At 41.1% G+C, this 18,993-nt stretch overlaps 1 protein-coding gene across 34 annotated transcripts in view; it reads left to right on the top strand.

Annotated features, from left to right (window-relative positions):
• DLG1 (discs large MAGUK scaffold protein 1) overlaps nt 1-18,993 on the top strand; it is a 196,023-nt gene that overhangs the window by 70,762 nt on the left and 106,268 nt on the right. For 2 of the 34 annotated variants that reach the window (XM_064152879.1, XM_064152878.1), the window contains exon 1: nt 13,157-13,694. The exons of 29 other annotated variants lie outside the window; for them this stretch is intronic. In XM_064152879.1, the coding sequence (XP_064008949.1) occupies nt 13,470-13,694 (225 nt within the window). In that variant the 5' untranslated portion in view covers nt 13,157-13,469. Of the gene's footprint in view, nt 1-13,154; nt 13,695-18,993 lie in introns of those variants that run through there. 3 more of the 34 variants (XM_064152874.1, XM_064152875.1, XM_064152876.1) reach the window with 3 other exon arrangements.

The following is an 18,993-nucleotide window of genomic DNA, read 5'->3' as shown; positions in this document are numbered from 1 at the left end:
AAGCATAAAGGGATTAAAAAGACAAAGGAGCAAACAAAAACTGTCTAATAACTGGTTGAGTATAATGCATTTCACAATCCAGAACTTACAGAAATAAAGAATTCTGCAAGGGGTGTGTGAGACAGCAAGGTCTGTTTCTTGGAACTGACTAGGTACTATTTCATTGTACTTCAGACTATTCTGAAGGTTGTAAACACCTTGATTTCTTGCTGTCTGCCAGCATCTAAGAGAAACCAAGGTACTCTGATTCAGGGTTCAGCTTCATTTCAGATAATTTTTACCAACAGCAAACTACAGCAATATGGACACAAAGTTTTGTTATTGACCATATTAACATTTCATGGCAGGTGACTTAATTCCTTACGCTCTCTATGTTGTGGCTGATCTCCAGCTTACATGGATCATAGAATATGATTCTATGATGACTCTGATTTCTTAACCTCTTTATGTTGCAACTGATCTCCAGCTTACAGGGATCCTAGCAGACAGTCTCCACAAACAAGTGAAGATTGTGTTCAGAATGTTATATGGGACTCCTAATTCTGTGCTGTAATTCAGCTTTTTCTGGCTATGGTAACTTTCTGTGAAGTCAGTGGTTTTTGACTCAGAGCAGTTTCACATGAACAGATGTGAAAGATTGTTCCCTGCTACCCTCTACTGAGATGTGAGCTAAGCTGAAAGCTTCTTAGTTTTCTTGGGATGTGTTGAACGTACAACTCTGGAAGAAAAGAAAGTAGCTTGTTTCATTTAAACCCTCTTGGAAATAGTGTTAAGCAGCATGTAAGTATAGTTACAAAACACAGTGAGGCCTTTTCAAAGGTATCTTATGTCTCTAAGGAGTATTACTGCCTTTCTCAAACTGTAATCACCACCTGATGGGAAAGAATGCCTGTAAGAGAAATAACATGGTGCAACTCATTACCATTTATATCATGCATCTGATGATTTCCAGGTGACTATCAATTTCAAAGCAACCTATGTTAGAACTGAAAATTCTCTGAGCTTTGTTCCTCTGAAAACTGGGGTAGGTGCTTCAGGTTTCAGGAGGGTTGGAACTGGATGATTCTTGTGGTCCCTTCCAACCCTGACTGATTCTATGATTCGGTAGAACTTTGATTTCTGATGCTCTTGGCTACTGTTCTGTCTTAGGAAGAAGTTAACTTATTTGCATAAATCATTTATAGTCAGGGTCTGAGATCTCTGGACAGAGGGGTACGTCTGTACTTCTGTGAGCCCTAAGAGTCTTTGAGATCTTTAAGTAGAATGCCCTGGAGCTCACAAAATTTCAGTCAGGAGCTGGTTTGCTAACATGTTTTGAATAAAAGCTGTCAGAAACCCCCCAAGGTTGCTGTTTTATTACTAGCATAGCTGGTCCTCACATCTCTTGGCCTGTTCATCTACAAGACCTTCATAGTTTTGGCTTAGCTTGTGCTGAAATTGAGTTTATCAACAGCTGAGCTAGTACACAAGATCTTGATTTGCTTTGGACACAATAAATTTGCTTAAGAAAACTAAATGTAATAGAGCATGCTTTTTAGTAAATAACTAAAATAATAATGGAAGACAGTTTTTGTTTTGATAGATGTTAAACATGCTTGAAATTTCCAATAGAGTTACTAGTTTGAAGGACAAAGGTAGGTAGTGGTTTTATGATCCCACACTGCTTTAAAAGCGATGCTGTAGAGGGCAGCAGAAGCAGACTTTGAGGATTTTAAAGCTAGCCCTCTGCAGTCTACAGCAGTAACAGAACGTGAATAGAAGATAGGAAAGAAAGAAGATACTTAATTTCAGCTAGTTTTCATTTGTTCTCAAGAGAAGCATTCAGCTGACTTCTTTTTAAAAACCTTTAATGGTAGAGATTGATGAATACGTAGTGAAAACGCTCAGACTTCAAATGCTTCACAAATATTCTGTCTCAGATGTTTTAAGGGATATTTTCAGGTAGGTAGGCACCTAATACAAGAATTTATTCAGCATGAGGTTTCCAAAATGCTTGGAGAAGGCTGAGATGACAACGCGAGGTTCCTCCAGTTAAGAAATGCAGTGGGATCAGGTTGAGTTGACCTTGATGTAATTGCAGCGGTGCGGTGCTACCACTAGAGGGCGACAGTAGAAAAGGTTTTATTTCAACTGGAGAGGCAGAATTGGGTTTCCTCTCATACTTTCAGATTGATGTCTTCTGCCTTTTAATATCTGATTTTATTAAGTGGTTCTAACCAAGTGAAGTCTCTCCTAGTTGAAAAAAAATGTTTGATGCTGTATCTGCGAACTGGAAGTTTGCTATCAAAGAAAAAGGCTTTGAGTAATGGGCTATTATAAGGCTTTAAAATAGCAAGTTGTGATGTAATAAGACAAAAAGAGCCCCACTGTGTATCTTACATGGCAGTGTTCTTCATATAAAGAAGCATGTGCATGAAAGGGGAAAATAATCATGACTCTGTATTTATCATGTTAGCATATTCTTTAAAAACCTAATTGTGGCCTGCATGTTTGGGCTTCTGTACTGTGCTTGTGTATGATATGTTGATATTTAGGGTTGCTATTTGTGTATGATATGTTGAAATTTGGGGCTGCTATTTCACTGGTAATACAGAAGCTCCCAAGAAAACATGTAATGTTAAATGAAGCAGCTGGTGGGGAGTGAGCCAAGGTAGATGGAACTGGTACCACATATACCAACCACAGCCTTCCCTCGTGTTTCTGCTGGAGAAAACAGTGTGAAAGCTCTGCTCTCAGCCTGTCCTTCCATGTGGCAGAGCTACAGGTGTGAGCAGTGGCCACAAGACACAGTGTTCCCATAGGGGTGGTTTGCAGGAGAGGATGTTAGTGGGGCCAGGCTGAAGGGATGGAGAGGATGCTGGTGAGAGGAGGGGTCAGCACTCTGTCTCTGGGCTCTGGCTGATTGCTGCTTGCCCAGCCACTGTGGCCTGGTCCATACACAGGTGGTGCTGCATAATTACAGCTTGCTGTGCCCAAAATGCTAACAGTGTGCGTAGATGTGCGGATTTATCATTATTTAAATCAGCATTTGGGGCAGGGAGTGAGCTGGTGAAGTCCAGGTTCTGCCTTTCATGGTTCAGCTCATTTCCCCGAGTCAGGTACTGTATAATTTGAATCCCTTTGAGGAGGAGAATAATCTCTGGGTTTATTTGGTTTCTGGTTGTTTTCTGTTAAACTGCTTTGGTCTCAGGTCATGATTAACACCAGTTCTCACTGCAAGCAGAGTCATCTTGGTAGCCACAGGAAAATGCCCTGGATTGGCCAGAGCAGGTTAAATTATTCATCTCAATGAGTTTGTTTTAATAATTCAAGAGTTTTGCTTGAATTATGTCATGCTTTGCAAATTGTCCAACACTTTGTGGCAATGCAGGGCTTTTTGCTTGTTGTGCTTGTTCACTGGGCAATTTCCTTCAGCTCAACAGCCTGTGGGGTACTGAAGAACTTCTGCAGGATTCCCAGTGTCTGCACCAATGATTCTATGATCTACTAAATAGATCTTGTACTGGAAAGATACACCATGACCATTGTGATAACTGTTAATCTTCATCCTGCTCTGTCATAAATTCTTAATATTCCAGTATTCACTGCAATTCCTTTACATCCACATTTCCCATTCAACTTTTATAGAAGGCTATTCTTAGAGTTTTTCAAGTGTTTAAGTTTATTAATGATACTGTGGTGTGGCTGCCTGCAGTGGCAGGTAGTTAGACTTACTGAAAATATCTTTTTTCTTTTGTGTGTTGTTTTAGTTATTTTCTTCCCCTGTAACCAAATCCTTTTTGCTCATTTGGAGGTTGTAGTCAGGTGAGGGTTGGTCTCTTCTGCCAGGCAACCAGCAATAGAACAAGGGGACACAGTCTCAAGTTGTGCTGGGGGAAGTACAGGCTGGATGTTAGGAGGAAGTTGTTGGCAGAGAGAGTGATTGGCATTGGAATGGGCTGCCCAGGGAGGTGGTGGAGTCACTGTCCCTGGAGGTGTTCAAGAAAGGACTGGATGAGGCACTTGGTGCCATGGTCTGGTTGACTGGATAGGGCCAGGTGCTAGTTTGGACTGGATGAGCTTGGCAGTCTTTTCCAACTTGCTTGATTCTATGATCTGTCTCCAGGGCTTTTCACCATAATGCTGTTCTTCAATGAGTGTGACAAATATGCTTGTACTTGATTTATTCTTTACCTGCATAACAGGCATTGACAGTTGAATATTCTACCAGCTTTGCTAGTTGAGTAAATACAATTGTTTATTTGTGTGCTATAACAGCAAAATTGTAATTGCTGACTGAACAGCATAGCCATAAGGAACTGAAGGTGTTCTGCTTGTGTATTTGGCATCTTTAAGACAATGTTGTGCAGTTTTTGAAGCCAAGCTGGATGGAGCACTGAGCAATCCAGTCTAGTGTGAGGTGTCCCTGAACATGGCAAGGTGGTTAGAACTGGATGGTCTTTGAGGTCCCTTCCAACTCTGACAGCTCTGTGATTGTGTGATCAGTGAAGGAGCAGAATAATCCAAGAATTGAGAGAAATGAATGGGTTGGGAGGAAGAGGAAGTGTATTAATCCTTAAGTTATGGTTACATAGTTAATGGATGTTGTATGTATTTCCTGCAACAGAGCTGGCTGCTTGGCTGTCCTTGTGTTCACAGAAATGATCATCTCTGTACAAGTCAGAAGAAAGTGGAGAAGAAGAGAACTTGACCCTCATGATCCCTTTCCTTTATACTGAATACAGAATGCTGTCTACAACTACCTGAAGGGAGGCTGTAGCCAGGTGGGGTTGGTCTCTTCTGCCAGGCAGACAGCAACAGAACAAGGGGACACAGTCTCAGGTTGTGCCAGGAGAGGTCTAGGCTGGATGTTAGGAGGAAGTTGTTGGCAGAGAGAGTGATTGGCATTGGAATGGGCTGCCCAGGGAGGTGGTGGAGTCACTGTCCCTGGAAGTGTTGAAGAAAAGACTGGATGAGGCACTTAGTGCTGTGGTCTGGTTGTTTGGTTAGGGCTGGGTGCTAGGTTGGACTGGACAATCTTGGAAGTCTCTTCCAACCTGGTGGATTCTATGATTCTATGAGTCATGCTGGGAAAAGGCAGTTCTGAACCTATCAGGCAGTATAGTGATTGGCTTTTTTATTAACCGCTGCCTGTTTGATCTCATGCAAAGAGCTGCCATTCTGGCTGAGTGCTGTTGTGTTCTGCTGGAGTACCTGAGCTTCAGATAATGCAGTAAAAACTCTGACTTCCCAGTGCCAAAGGGTTTTTTTGCTTTTCAGGAGATGTTTTAGATAGGTGGATTAATGCTGCTTCCTATTTTCAAGTGCAGTGATGGAGTCTTTGGTCGCTGTGTAAACATTTCAGTGAAGAAAAGGATGACTTCATAATGTTTTGACATTAAATGCAAACGAAGTACTATTTTCCTTGTTACAATAGAGAAATATTTCAAACTAAGGTGGAACACTGTTCTGCACTGGAAATAGATGAGAATCTTACCCCCAAATATTTAACTACAAGGCGTGTTTTGCCCAAGAGAAGCATCTGGTGCTAAGTCTGAAACAAATCTGATGTGTTGTTGATCACCTTTTCAACCAGTAGCTTTGTCCTATGTCAGGGGTCCTCTGCTTTACCTACTTTTCCTAGCAGTGTCAGATGTGGGAGAAATTAAACTTACACAGGCTTAGCAGTAGTTCTTTGTTAGAATAAAGGCAATAAACCAGCTTACCTTCTTTGGCTCTATGCATCTCCAAACTGTTAGAGGTTGGGATGCTGCAGTGGGGAGCAAAGGAATACTCTGTGGTTGCACTGTTAGCTACCAATATAGGCAGTAGGTTAGCTGGGCATTTCATTTTACCTAGTGTGCTTGCTGCTTAAGAGGGGTGCTGTTTGGTCTTAGCTTTCATCTTAGAAATAGTGGCCCCTGGGTTTGTGCCAGATACTCCATACTAAGTGTACACGTCAGTGGTACCCAAACCTTTTGCATGACAGTCTTTGTTGTGTTAGTACAGCAGTCCAGTTGGCCACAGGCACTGTAGTTTTAATCTGTGAGATAAATGTTTTGTGCCCAAGCCTGCTTTTTTAAATATGTTTATGTGTCTTTGGGAAAACATTTCCTGAACCTAAGAGCATTTTACCTTACTGGGTTAAAATTAACTGCAGTATGAAACTACTTAACTATAACTGCTGCAATCCTGTACAGCAGTCTACTTAAACTCCCTGTGGTATCACAGGAGCAAAATGTGGCAAGGTGCTGCTTGTTCTTAAAATAGCATCCAGAAGGGGCAGGAGAAATGAGGACTTGCTCTCATTTCTATGCTGTCAAATCAGGGTAAAACGATTCTACAGAGCAGATTTAACGAATATGTGGAGAAAGTGGATGTGAAAGCAATGAAAGTGCTGGGAAGAGACATTCTGCTGCACAAATCTCTTAAATTGCCTGCTTAAAGAAAATGTTGATGCTGATTTCTAGGTTTAGGTGAACACGGTAGAGCTCTTCAAAAAGCTTACTGAGAAATTCAAGCTTTCATGGAATAAGAAAAATATAAGGGGGAATTTAGTTTTGGTTGATGTTATTTCATTTTTTTTTGTTTCAGTATTTTTTATTTTAGGTTTGAGTTTTTCAAGGAAAAGATGAGAAAGATCCATAATCATGATGGATGGAGGTTTCCAGAAGGATCTTGGGAGAATTTGTGTTATAATTGCATCATCTCAGAGGAGAACACAGGTTTATAACAGATGAATGTGGAGGAAATTTTTCACTGTGAGAGTGACAGAATGCTGGAACAGGCTGCCTAGAGGGGCTGTGGAGTGTCTCTCTGTGGAGACATTCAAAGCCAGCCTGGATGTATTCCTGTGTGATATGATATAGGTGATCCTGCTGTGGCAGGAGGGGGTTGGACTAGAAGATCTTTCGAGGTCCCTTCCAGCCCCTGTCGTTCTGTGGCTCTGTAATGGAATGGTCGTCTCAGTACTCAGGTTACAGTCAAATGGCAAATGGAATACAAGGAATATCTGAAAAAGCCATGTGAGTCAAACTGCATTATTTTATCATTCTGGAAATCTGCAGGGTTCCTTTATGAAGAAGGCTTCTCAGTCTAGAACCGTTAATAAATGAGAAATGAGAGGGACGGTGGCAAGGAGCAGCTACCGTGCAATGAAAGATGAAGCAGTTTGACTCCTCCTTTCCAGTTGGGGAAAGAGCTGAGTGAGGAGATCTGAATAAAGCTACAGTGAGTACAGCTGAGTTATTAACAGGATGAAAATTATGAGGGAATGGTTATTTCAGAAATGTGAGTTTATGCTCAGAAATAGAAAGCGATAATTGTCTTAACCCCTAAACACAGCAACCTACAGTCTGCCTGCCTCTGACTTCGGAATGGTCTTTCAGCTGCTGCCACTCTCTTGGGTTCTGGCTATGCCAAGGAGGGTGTTACAGCAGATACTGCTTGTCTCTCCTGCCCGTTTTCTAACTAGAAGCAAGCTCTTTTAGTGAAGTCCTTCTTGTTAATGTGTGGGGTGTGAGTGCTTACATAAATGTGTGCATGCACACATGCTGCCTTGATGGCAAGACAACCTCCTTTCCCTGTGAATCTGAATCATGTGCTGACAAGCTTAATAGGTTCCCTTCTCTTTTTCTCCCAGTGTGTCTTCCCTCCAATCCATCCTATACCTTCAGGTGCTTTCCCAGAAGCCCTTTAGAGTGTGAAGCTTCTGTTCAGATAGATTTCTGTGTTCTTCAGGAGTGTTTTTTTTCCCTGCTCTCAAAGAATGGATGGCCTTTATGATTTGATCTGTGCTTGTTCAAGATTAGCCAAAGAGGCAAAGTAATTTAGGTTTTTTTTGCTCTAGGGAATTTTCTTACTTCCATTATTATTTCCTGAATCTTACTCCTGACTGAGCTGATAGGCAAGCTTATCCTCAAGATGAAGATATTTTTTTTTCCATTTAGAAATTAAAGACTGGTTGACATGTCATTTATAAGATTGGGTATGATGGTGAGAAAGCTGCAATCATAGAATCAACCAGGTTGGAAGAGACCTCCAAGATCATCCAGTCCAACCTAGCACCCAGCCCTATCCAGTCAACTAGACCATGGCACTAAGTGCCTCAGCCAGTCCTGAACACCTCCTGGGACGGTGACTCCACCACCTCCCTGGGCAGCCCATTCCAATGCCAATCACTCTCTCTGGCAACAACTTCCTCCTAACATCCAGCCTAGACCTCCCCCGTAACAACTTGAGACTGTGTCCCCTTGTTCTATTGCTGCTTGCCTGGCAGAAGAGACCAACCCCACCTGGCTACAACCTCCCTTCAGGCAGTTGTAGACAGCAATGAGCTCTGCCCTGAGCCTCCTCTTCTGCAGGCTGCACACCCCCAGCTCCCTCAGCCTCTCCTCACAGGGCTGTGCTCCAGGCCCCTCACCAGCTTTGTCGCCCTCCTGTGGACAGCTTCCAGTACCTCAACATCTCTTGAATTGAGGAGCCCAGAACTGGACACTGTTACCTTTTTTAAATAGAGACCTTTCTAGACCTTTATGATATCTTTAGCAGGAAGACAGTACTTCTGGAGTTAGAAACACATATAATATAGTGGCAATTATAAAGAAAAACTGGAGCATAGCCTCAGAAATACTACTTTGTACACTAGAATTGTCCTTTCATGGTCACTTCTGAGAGGAGATGCTCTGCAGTCTTTAAAATGTGTTGCACATGTTCTTGATAGGGCATTGCTTTCAAAATTCCTGTAGTTGAAGAGCATACAAACATGTGCAAGCTGTTTGTTTGGGTCTTATGGTAAGAAGCAGTTGAGCAAATCTGCCTCTTTCTTACTAGGGATCTGTTCTACAAATTCTTGTCAGCACAGACAAGGAAGGAAAACTGTAACAGATGGACTGTAGATTAATCCAAACATTAGAACAAGCCGAGATAGAGTAATCAACATGAAGTCTTCTTAATAACTTGTTACACTCTTTTTGCCTGAGATTTTGCCTGAGCTCTCAGTGCTGTTGGGTTCCTTTTGATGTCTGAAGAAAGCCTAAGGAAACCTGCATTAAACACAGGATGTTTTTATCAGTCTGGGGTGCCAAAAAGATCGGCAGGAGATTGATGAGCAGGGTGTGGAAGGCCAGGCAATTTCATCTGCGCAGATCGGTAGGTTGTCTGACATGAACAAGAAGTAATAATCATCTGCTATGTTCAGTACTTACACTGAAATCTAGCCTTAGAAAATAACTGTGCTGGGATGTTTACTTGGCAGTGAAATACCTACTTTTCATTATGTAAATCACACTCGATCAAGTGCTGCACTTCTTGACTCTGTCTCTCAACTGAAAGCTGTTAGGCTTTCCCATTTATCTTAGCAGAAAGAGTTCACATTCTTTTGCTCCACGGTGTCTAGTCTGAGTAAAGTATTGCTGAGCCTTGGTTTAGAATATTGCCTGTGTTTGTTAGTGAGAATTGAGTTTGTCAGGTCAATGAAGACTTACTAAACATAGAATTCTGAGAAGTGTGAAAAGTGGATGTGAATTTATCTGATTGGTTTTTTTGGTGGTGTGTTTTGCTCACCTGCCTGAAGAGTTAAAGTTGCGTAGCTTATCTCTGGGTATTTGTACTGAAAATGGGATTGTATTTCATCAAAAAAATAGGATAAATAGGATTGTATTTCATCAAAATGAACCACTCTAACAATTTTTATTAGGTGATTCTTGAATTTCCTTTATTTCAGATTATTCCTTTAGGGTCTGTGCTTATTTTAGCCAACATTCTGTTTAGCAGGATAATAATAAACCTAACACAAGAAGATTCTTAAATGCTTCATGAGTTTTCTTGTTGCTCTTTAAAAGGAGTAATTGAGCGCTAACTGCTGTTTGCAGGTAGTGACAGGTTTTGTGGCTGTGTGTGTTTTCATTTCAAGGTATGCACGTTGCTTGTAAAGCTGTGTCCAGCAAAACACCATCTTGCAGATCAGAATAGGGCATTATATTGTTTTTTAACTTGTTCCAGCAAGCTTAGAGGAAAAATTGGCTCAGGCATAAACGTAGAGGAATTTTATTCCAATTACTTGATGTTAATTTTTAGCTATAGTAACTACTGTGATTACAGTGTCTTGTTAATTGGGTGCACAACAAATAAAACTACTCTGCATCTACTGAAGATGCAGATGTACTTTACAGTAAAAAAAAATTAAGCTGTAGAAAGGTTTGTGTACTGACATGGAGTCCTGATTATGTGCTGGTTTGTGTGTAGCCAGGTTTGGGAGTTCTTTAATCTGTGGTATCTCAGCTCTTGCCTCATGGTCAATAGGGGCTTGTTTGATTTTGTGGTTGGGTTGGTTTGGTTTGGTGTTTTCTGTGTGTGTGTGTGTTTTGTTTTTTCTCCCTCATCAGTTCAATGTAAAGGTCTGACAGAAGCTTTCAGCTGCCTTTTAGAACTCCCCAAGATTCCCTGGTAAGCCTCCTTATTTTGCCTCTTGGCTTCAGAGGCAGTCATTTACAGGTGGAATTTCAGCTGTTGCCTCTGTGTTGATGATTCTTAGACTGTCTCTTTCCTCTGGATGTATCTTTTTCTGTCCGAATAGCACAGTTTCTGACTTCTGCCTGCCTGTGTTTGACCCTCCATTGAAATGTTCTTGGACCAAAACAAGCTCTTGTTTTTTTACTCAATCCCCTCATTTTTTTTCCACCTGTACAAATGGCCATTCTTCTGGTCTGGACTGCTTTGCATTATCCTCATGTTCTACTGTCTCTAGGGTTATGCCATGCCTTTATCTTCAGGTTGCTTTTTAACTTGTGAAAATCAGGTTTTATCTCATCACCACGGCACAGGCTCCTTCTACAAATAACTGCAAATCTGTCATCTTAGGCACCCGCAAATCTTGCTCAGTATCATTAACATCCATATGGAGTGTAGGTGACACAGATTGCTGTCTTGTATCACCAATATGATTGCATAACCTCTTCCTGAAGTACTTTTCTGGCTTTCTGTCCCCATTGAAATGAAATTAACATAGCTTCATTTTCAGAAATCTTTTTTTGTCCATATGAGCCTTTCCTGAAGTGCTGATTTCTAACTTCTCTTTGTCAGTGATGTCACAGTTGATTGTTGGCTGGGTGGGAATTGTCCTTGGGAGAAACTGCTTTAGAACACAATAAACCATCATGATATAAACAGCAAGAAAAATTGATACTTGGTACATTGCTTGTCCAGGTATTGTGGTTGTTTCTTTCAGGATTTTAAACAGTAGTTTCTCATGGGACTCTCAGTTTGAGCCTATGGTGTGATGTATCTTGTATATATGTATCAACAAATTCTTAAAGCATTAAACTGAAATTCTTGTGCTTTCAGGTGCTTTAAGAATGTCCAGCAGTGTTGACATGGACATACTCCTTCATATGGCTTTGAAAAATCTTTTTGCTTTGACTCTTTTTGTAATGAAAGGATTCAGAATTCAAAGCCTGTCATTTGTGGTTTGTTCCAGACATCTTTAATCACAGCCAGGGATTAAGAAATTTCTCCAGTGATAAGTTTAGAGGTTTTAGAGGAGGTATTTTCTCTGAGTCTGGAAGAAGGTAGTGCTTAGATAGGGCTGCAATATTCCCATGGCAAGAAATGATAAAAAAGCTTGCCCATTTAAAAGGATCATTGCATCTTCTGTCTCAGGCATTTCTTGACCTCCGTTGTCTACCTTATGAACATAACTTTGAGGACACTGCACAAGCCAGACTGAGCTTCTTATGAGGTACTCTGATAAGCCATTGCTTTTTCTGAGTATTCATCAAGTCTGAAAGATGTACTCAGAACATTTGTGTGTGATACTTTATCGAGCTTTACTGGAGCCCAGATGTAAATGCTGGATTGATCTTATTACCACAGCTTTAAATTAACATACTTACTACTGATTGTAATGTAAGCAAGCTGTCAGGAAGAATTTGTTACAAGGAATAGGGCAGCTGTCAGTAAGCATTTTATAAGAAGAGTATATTGCATCAAAAAAAAATACATGGGGGAATTGGATATCCCCACTACAATTAACATTGTGAGTCAGTGGGTTTGCAGAGTTGTCTTTTTTGTAAGTTGTGGCAGTGTTCTAAGGAACTTTTCTGTCTTTGCTCACCATGTGGAGAGTGATTACTTGCTGGAAATGTTTGCCCTGGCATTGTAAGTGTTTTGTGCAGGGAGATACCACTAACAGCTTGGATAAGTTTGTGTTGTGTGTCTGAGGGCAATTTTACACTCAAAGCCTTGACATTTAATTGATTTTCTAAATCATCCTGAGGTATTTTTTAATAAAACAGTTGGCTATAAAAGTGTGATTGCTGTGTTCTGTAAGGCAGCTTGAATTCCATGTGATAGTTCAGGTAGTTGCTGCGTCGGTTCCTTTTTGTTGTGAAGAGAGCGTAGCAAAAGCACACCTACAGCAGTAGCTCTCTGGTGGTTTGAATTGGAAATCAAAATGGTTCTGAACATTTGTTAGAGCATAATAAGGAATTGTGAATTTTTAGCCAGTCCTTGTAAGCAGGTCTTTTCCAACCTGGTTGCTTCTATGACTCTGTGATTCTATAGTGTTGAGTCACAAGCACGTATATGTATAATTTTCATATTACTGTTTGCTGCAGTCACAGAATATTGAAAGTAGGATTTTGTGGTACATTAACTATAGAATAAGAACAACAGAGCATGGACTTTCAGTGTTTAAGATGAATATCTCTACTTGCTGATTAAAAAAACCCTCAGCATAACAACCCTGTTGATGGATATGCAACACGTTCTATGACACTGATTTCTTCCCTCTGCAGCAGCTCTGTGCACTAAGGAAGGGAGGAAAAAGAAGAAGGAAGCAATGAACAAATCTGTATTAAATATTGTTTTCCAAACGTGAGGCTGAAGTCTCTTTGCTCTGCAGGACATCTTGAGAGAGACAAATCAGTGAGCAAGTGCAGCTATGCTGCATGCTGACTGTGTTGTTCGGTTCAGGGCTATAATTTATGCAAGCAAGGAAGCGAAAAGATGCTATTGGATCTTACTATAGGCAGTGATTGAAACTTGGTTATTTTTGATCCGTGCTTTCTCCACCCAATAGCTGTTATCATCCACCACCATCCTCATAGCTGCAAATTTGTAACGTTATACTGTGCCTGCTACCCAGTTGCTCTGAAATACCTGGCAGCTAGGGAGAGAAAACAAGCTTCCCCTCCTGAAAAAGGAAGACAGTAAGAAAAAAACATTTGCTTGCTGCCTTTCTTTTAATTGCTGCAGATTTTGCTGATCATTATAATCGCAGGTAGAGAAGGAATGTAGGAGGTGAAAAAGCTTGGCAAAACCACCCAGCATCAGCCAGCAAGAGCTCAGTTTTTCCTGCTTTGTAAATGATGCTGCTGTAATTCTATCTGCATTTTTTTCCCCCCCTTTTTTTTTTCCCTTGCTGCTCATTCACCACTCAGCAGCTGGTAGGGAAGTAAGACTGCCTGGCAACCACCTGCAGAGCTGCAGAGATGAATTACATTTTCGGCAATAACACACTCCTCTATTCCCGCGCCAGTCGAGGCAACACTAGCTCCAGCCACGGGGCCGTAGGCCCAAAGCACAAGCAGTGGGCAAAGAAAGGCTCGACAGATGAGTTACGGAGTGAGCCTTCCCGCTGGCAGCAGATAGTTGCCTTTTTCACTCGGAGACATGGTTTCATTGACTGCATCTCTGTTGCTGCCAGCTCCACCCAGGTAACCGTGCCACTTGTTGGAATGGATTTGTCTGCATGCTTCCCGGTGATTTTGCTGCTCAGAACGAGCAGCATCGTTTGTAGCTGCATGCGTTCAGATCATCTCTTGGGGGATGAGGAGGGTTCTGTCTGCTTTCGGTTTCGTGTTTCACGGAGCTCTGTAGCCTTTGCAGCATGAAAAGCATGAAAATGCTAACGCTAAAGGAGGGCTGGGGTTTAGTCGAGTTATCTTGCAAGTGATGAGGCTGCAGCAAGTTCAGTTTTGAGATGTTTTCATGTCACAGTGAAATACTGCAGAAGGTAGCTTGCATTTTACTGCCTGGCTCCGTAGGGGAATCGTGCAGTGGAAAACATCACTTTTATAGCTGCAGTAAGATAAAGCAAATAATGATTGTATAGTTTTTGGTTAAGGAATTCTCAGCCAAGTAACAATTACAAAGTTTTTGGTTAAGGAATTCTCAGTCAAATAATGATTACATAGTTTTTGGTTAAGGAATTCTCAGTCAAATAATGATTACATAGTTTTTGGTTAAGGAATTCTCAGTCAAATAATGATTACATAGTTTTTGGTTAAGGAATTCTTAGTCAAATAATGATTACATAGTTTTTGGTTAGGGAATTCTCAGTCAAATAATGATTACATAGTTTTTGGTTAGGGAATTCTTAGTCAAATAATGATTACATAGTTTTTGGTTAAGGAATTCTCTGTCAATTAATAATTACATATTTCCTGGTTAAGGAATTCTCAGCCAAGTAACAGTTACATATTTTTTGGTTAAGGAATTCTCAGCCAAGTAAAAATTACATAGTTTTTGGTTAAGGAATTCTCAGTCAAGTAATGATTACATAGTTTTTGGTTAGGGAATTCTCAGTCAAATAATGATTACATAGTTTTTGATCAAGGAATTCTCAGTCAAATAATGATTACATAGTTTTTGGTTAAGGAATTCTCAGTCAAATAATGATTACATAGTTTTTGGTTAAGGAATTCTCAGTCAAATAATGATTACATAGTTTTTGATCAAGGAATTCTCAGTCAAATAATGATTACATAGTTTTTGGTCAAGGAATTCTCTGTCAATTAATAATTACATATTTCCTGGTTAAGGAATTCTCAGCCAAGTAACAGTTACATATTTCCTGGTTGAGGAATTCTCAGTCAAGTAATGATTATATATTTTTTTGGTTAAGGAATTCTCAGCCAAGTAACAGTTACATATTTCCTGGTTAAGGAATTCTTCTTAAGGGATTAAATAATTTAAAGCCCAAGTTACATGGAGCAGAACAAATTGTCATCTGTATCAGTTTTCTGGGGTTTTTTGACTGCTAATAATCCGTAAATAAGATTAAGGAATGGCTTTTTTTTTACATACAGGGTATGTAAACCACATTTAGTGGTGTAGCCTGTAAGAACAACATGGCATTTTTCAACTCACTGTGATGTTTTTTTTATTAATCATCACTGAAAGGCAGGTAAAAAGAGGCAAGCCAAATGTTAGGGGTGTGTGTGTTTGGGGTGAGCCCTGGTATTGAGAGGATTTTCCACCGAGTTGCTTTAGCAGATTAGTATTTCTCCTTCGATAATGTGACAAGGACAGACCTGTGGAACAAGGCTGAGATGTCAGCATTGTTTAAAAAATGCAAGGTTAGATTTGTTTCACTTATTATCGAGCTAAAATCAGCTTTAGTCAGGATGTCATTTAACCTGCAGTACTACAAGAGTTTTTGTTTTGGGGGGGGGGGGGGAAGGAAAAACTTGTGATCTTCAGCCTAACATTGCTAACAGAATTTTATCCATTAGTAATTGCTCCCAAGGTGATTAAAATCTCACTTCCTCTGTCTGCTTATTGTTGCCTGTTTTTTTTTTCCCCTCCTGAATTTAGAGTGCATAGCAGGTCTAAGGGGCATTTTCATTTTTCTTCTTGGCCATGTACATGAATGTCAAAGAGATGCTGTAGTTTCTGTAATGACTCATTATGCTACTCTAAATGCTGCACTATGTAGACATAATAGCTTTCGAGTACTAACTTAGGGTTTGTTTTTTTAAGTGAAACTATACTGTTAGCCTTCTGAATAAATATTGTGGTTGCTTTGATTTGTTTAAGACTTGACCAAATAATGCTAGAATGCTGGAAGCTTGCAGTTGGACTGACTGGTTTATTTGCTGGTAAATAAAATACAGAACAGACTCTGTGTGGGTTAGACCAGAGAAGAGTCCTGAGATCCCTTAAAGCTGAAGGTGTGTTTCTGGGAATATCCCAATGATTCTTCAGCTTTTCTGCTATGAAAATGAGCTTACCTCTGAAAGCCTGTCTTTTTCTGCTGAAAGAAGTCTGACAGTTCTTCTGGCAAACAGAGCTGCTTACACATGCTCATGGGCAAAAGGAGGGGGGGAAAAAAGTGTGTTTGAAGTGCTTGTAACAAAAGCCCAAACAACTTAATGAGCGTATTCAGAAACGACACACTGAAAACGGAAGAGCTTCTTCAAGCCTCCTCCTTTTGGAAAGATGCTTAACTATCCATGTACCTTTATCCACCCCTTGCAGCTGTTCTAGCCTCGGGGAGGGAAAAAGACATTTAGAGATTGCTCATTGTGGTGCAGTTTTGTTTTTCTGTTCTCTTTTTCCCCCCCCCCCTTTGTTCTGTGATCTGCTCTTCTGAATGTTCTTGACAACTCATTTAGGATACATCCTCCTCACTGGAATTGGATCACATTGTGAAGTCCAAATAATTAGGTGTGATGCCCTTCTCTAGCCCCATGTGTTGAAATTCTGCTGGTAATGATGGGCATGAAATAGTTCTTATTGTTGTGATACCAAATTTTTTAACAGATGCAAAACTGAACTGATGGTTCTTTAAGTACTGATCTCCTGCTTTCCCTATGAAATTTGTTGCCCAGCACTCATCTTTAGCTGCCCCTTCACTTATTTAGCTTTTTTGGGTGAGGTGGGATGGTTTGGAATGGTGATCCTTGCTTAATTTCCTCCATTATCAGTGAAAGGGAAACAACTGCTGGAGACTGGCCTTGAATGTCCTTGTCCTTCTCTGGGGTTTACAACAGGTCATCTTCCCAGCAAGGCAGTAAGAGGACTTTCCCAGAAGAAGGGACATGGATATTGAGGAAGGATATTGACTTTAAGGGTTCTTGTACCCTAAAGGAGCAAGAAAGAAGTTGGATAGGGTAGCACTGCTTTGCACTGTAGTCATTGCTAAGTTGATGCCCAAAAGACTGCATGGGCACAAATGCATTGTGGCATGGGAAAGGCTAGTCAGGAGTGAAAGGTTACTGTAAAAAGCCACAGCACTCTAAAGATGATCACTCAATCCATTTTCAGACATTAAAGGTGCCTTATTTATTAGTACTGCCCTTGCTTGATCTTACTGGGATACTGAAATCTCCCATCTTTCATACAAAGCAGGCAACAGTGGAAACAAGGCGGTGGAGTCACCATCCCTGGGGTGCTCAAGAAAAGACTGGGTGAGGCACTTGGTGCCATGGTCTAGTTGGTTGGATAGGGCTGGGTGATAGGTTGATCTGGATGATCTTGGAGGTCTCTTCCAACCTGGTTGATTCTGTGATTCTATTCTATATGAACAGGTATAAATGAAGACATTAAAGCAAGCATTCTGACTGTCTGCTTGTGTCCTGACCTAGCCCCAGGTCTCCAGGGTGATTTGCATGGAATTCGAAGTGGTTGTAGTGATTTGTAAACTGTGCCTTACCTAACTAAACAAGGATTTCAGTCATCAGACATAGCAGTCTGTCCCATAGAGCAGCAATACTTCCCACTGGGTTAATAGCCATTCCATTTGCAGTGTTCTGCAGCTGTAGAGGTAGCAGTGCCTTCCTGCCTTGCAGTCTGATTTGGGAGTGTGGGGAAGCTGATTTAACATGGCACTTGAGTCATTTCAGGGGTGATCTCATTGCTGTCTACAACTACCTGAAGGGAGGATGTAGCCAGATGGGGGCTGGTCTCTTCACTCAGGCAACCACCAATAGAACGAGGGGACACAGTCTCAAGTTGTGCCGGGGGAAGTATAGGTTGGATGTTAGGAGGAAGTTCTTCACAGAGAGAGTGATTGGCATTGGAATGGGCTGCCCAGAGAGGTGGTGGAGTCACCATCCCTGGAGGTGTTCAAGAAAAGCTTGGATGAGGCACTTAGTGCCATGGTCTAGTTGACTGGCTAGGGCTGGGTGCTAGGTTGGCCTGGATGATCTTGGAGGTCTCTTCCAACCTGGCTGATTCTATGATTCCTTCTTCATTCCTTGTGAAGACGAGTTAGTCGTTCAATTAGAAGAGTTAGACAATTTGATTAGAAGCTGATCTTTCAATTTTTGTCACCAAATGTATTGATTTTTCCTTAGTAAAAGCCAGATCTGTGGCATAAAATGTAAGGTAAGGATAAAGTAAGCATAGGACAAATTGATGCTGTCACAAAGGTGAATAAGCCATGAGCTTAGAAAATATATGGTTATGCAAATGAGAAATACTGGGTAATTTGAAGTGTTGTCTTAAGGAAATAATGCATATTGCATCAACTAAGATGTGCCAGTTTGAAGCTAGCTAGAATGTTTTGGTGAGGAGAACTAGATTACAGGCTGTGAAAGGGAACAGTGGTGATGTCTGTTTCCCTCATAGGCCTGCTGAGAAGTATAGGAACAAGAAATGAAAACATCAGATAACCACTCTCACTTAGGCTGCCGGCTGAGCTGCTTCTTACTCTCTAACCTCACCCTCCATTTTGGACTAATCCACTATGCTTCCCAACTCCCTGTCTGAACCTCCATTCTTCCTTGAGACTGGGGTAAGGTTGAGAGGGGTAGGGGGAAGGTGAAGGGGTGGTTGAGAGCCCTTCCTGGGGACTCAGGTTTCTGGGAGGGCTGTTGTGTTTCTTTATTACCTTTTACCTTGTATATTTCTGTATATAACTGTACAGACTGTAAATATCTGCTTGTATATTGTGCCAGCTGCAAATAATAAGCTTCATTCATATTTCCAGAGCCAGCTGAGCCTAGTCTGGGTGATTTCTAAAGGGGGGGGGGGGGGGCAGGGCACACCCAAACCATCACACAAGATAATTGTAGTCAGGGCAGTTCTTTCCTCAGAAGTTGTTTCAGAGCTCTGAGAAGCACCTATTCCTGACACTGACTACAGGTGCCATGTCTCAGAATGCACTTAAGCTGTCAGTAGTATTTGGCCCATCTTTTGCTGCAAAGTGAGGAACAGTGATTTGTCAGAAACTCACATAGCATTACGCTGGTTCTAACAGCAAGGTGTTCAAGGCTATTTGTGGCATGT

This window comes from Pogoniulus pusillus, chromosome 13, assembly GCF_015220805.1.
Source record: "Pogoniulus pusillus isolate bPogPus1 chromosome 13, bPogPus1.pri, whole genome shotgun sequence".
NCBI classification, from domain to species: domain Eukaryota; kingdom Metazoa; phylum Chordata; class Aves; order Piciformes; family Lybiidae; genus Pogoniulus; species Pogoniulus pusillus.
The sequence above is the reverse complement of the archived record's forward strand: the minus strand, read 5'-3'. Positions and strand labels throughout refer to the sequence as shown.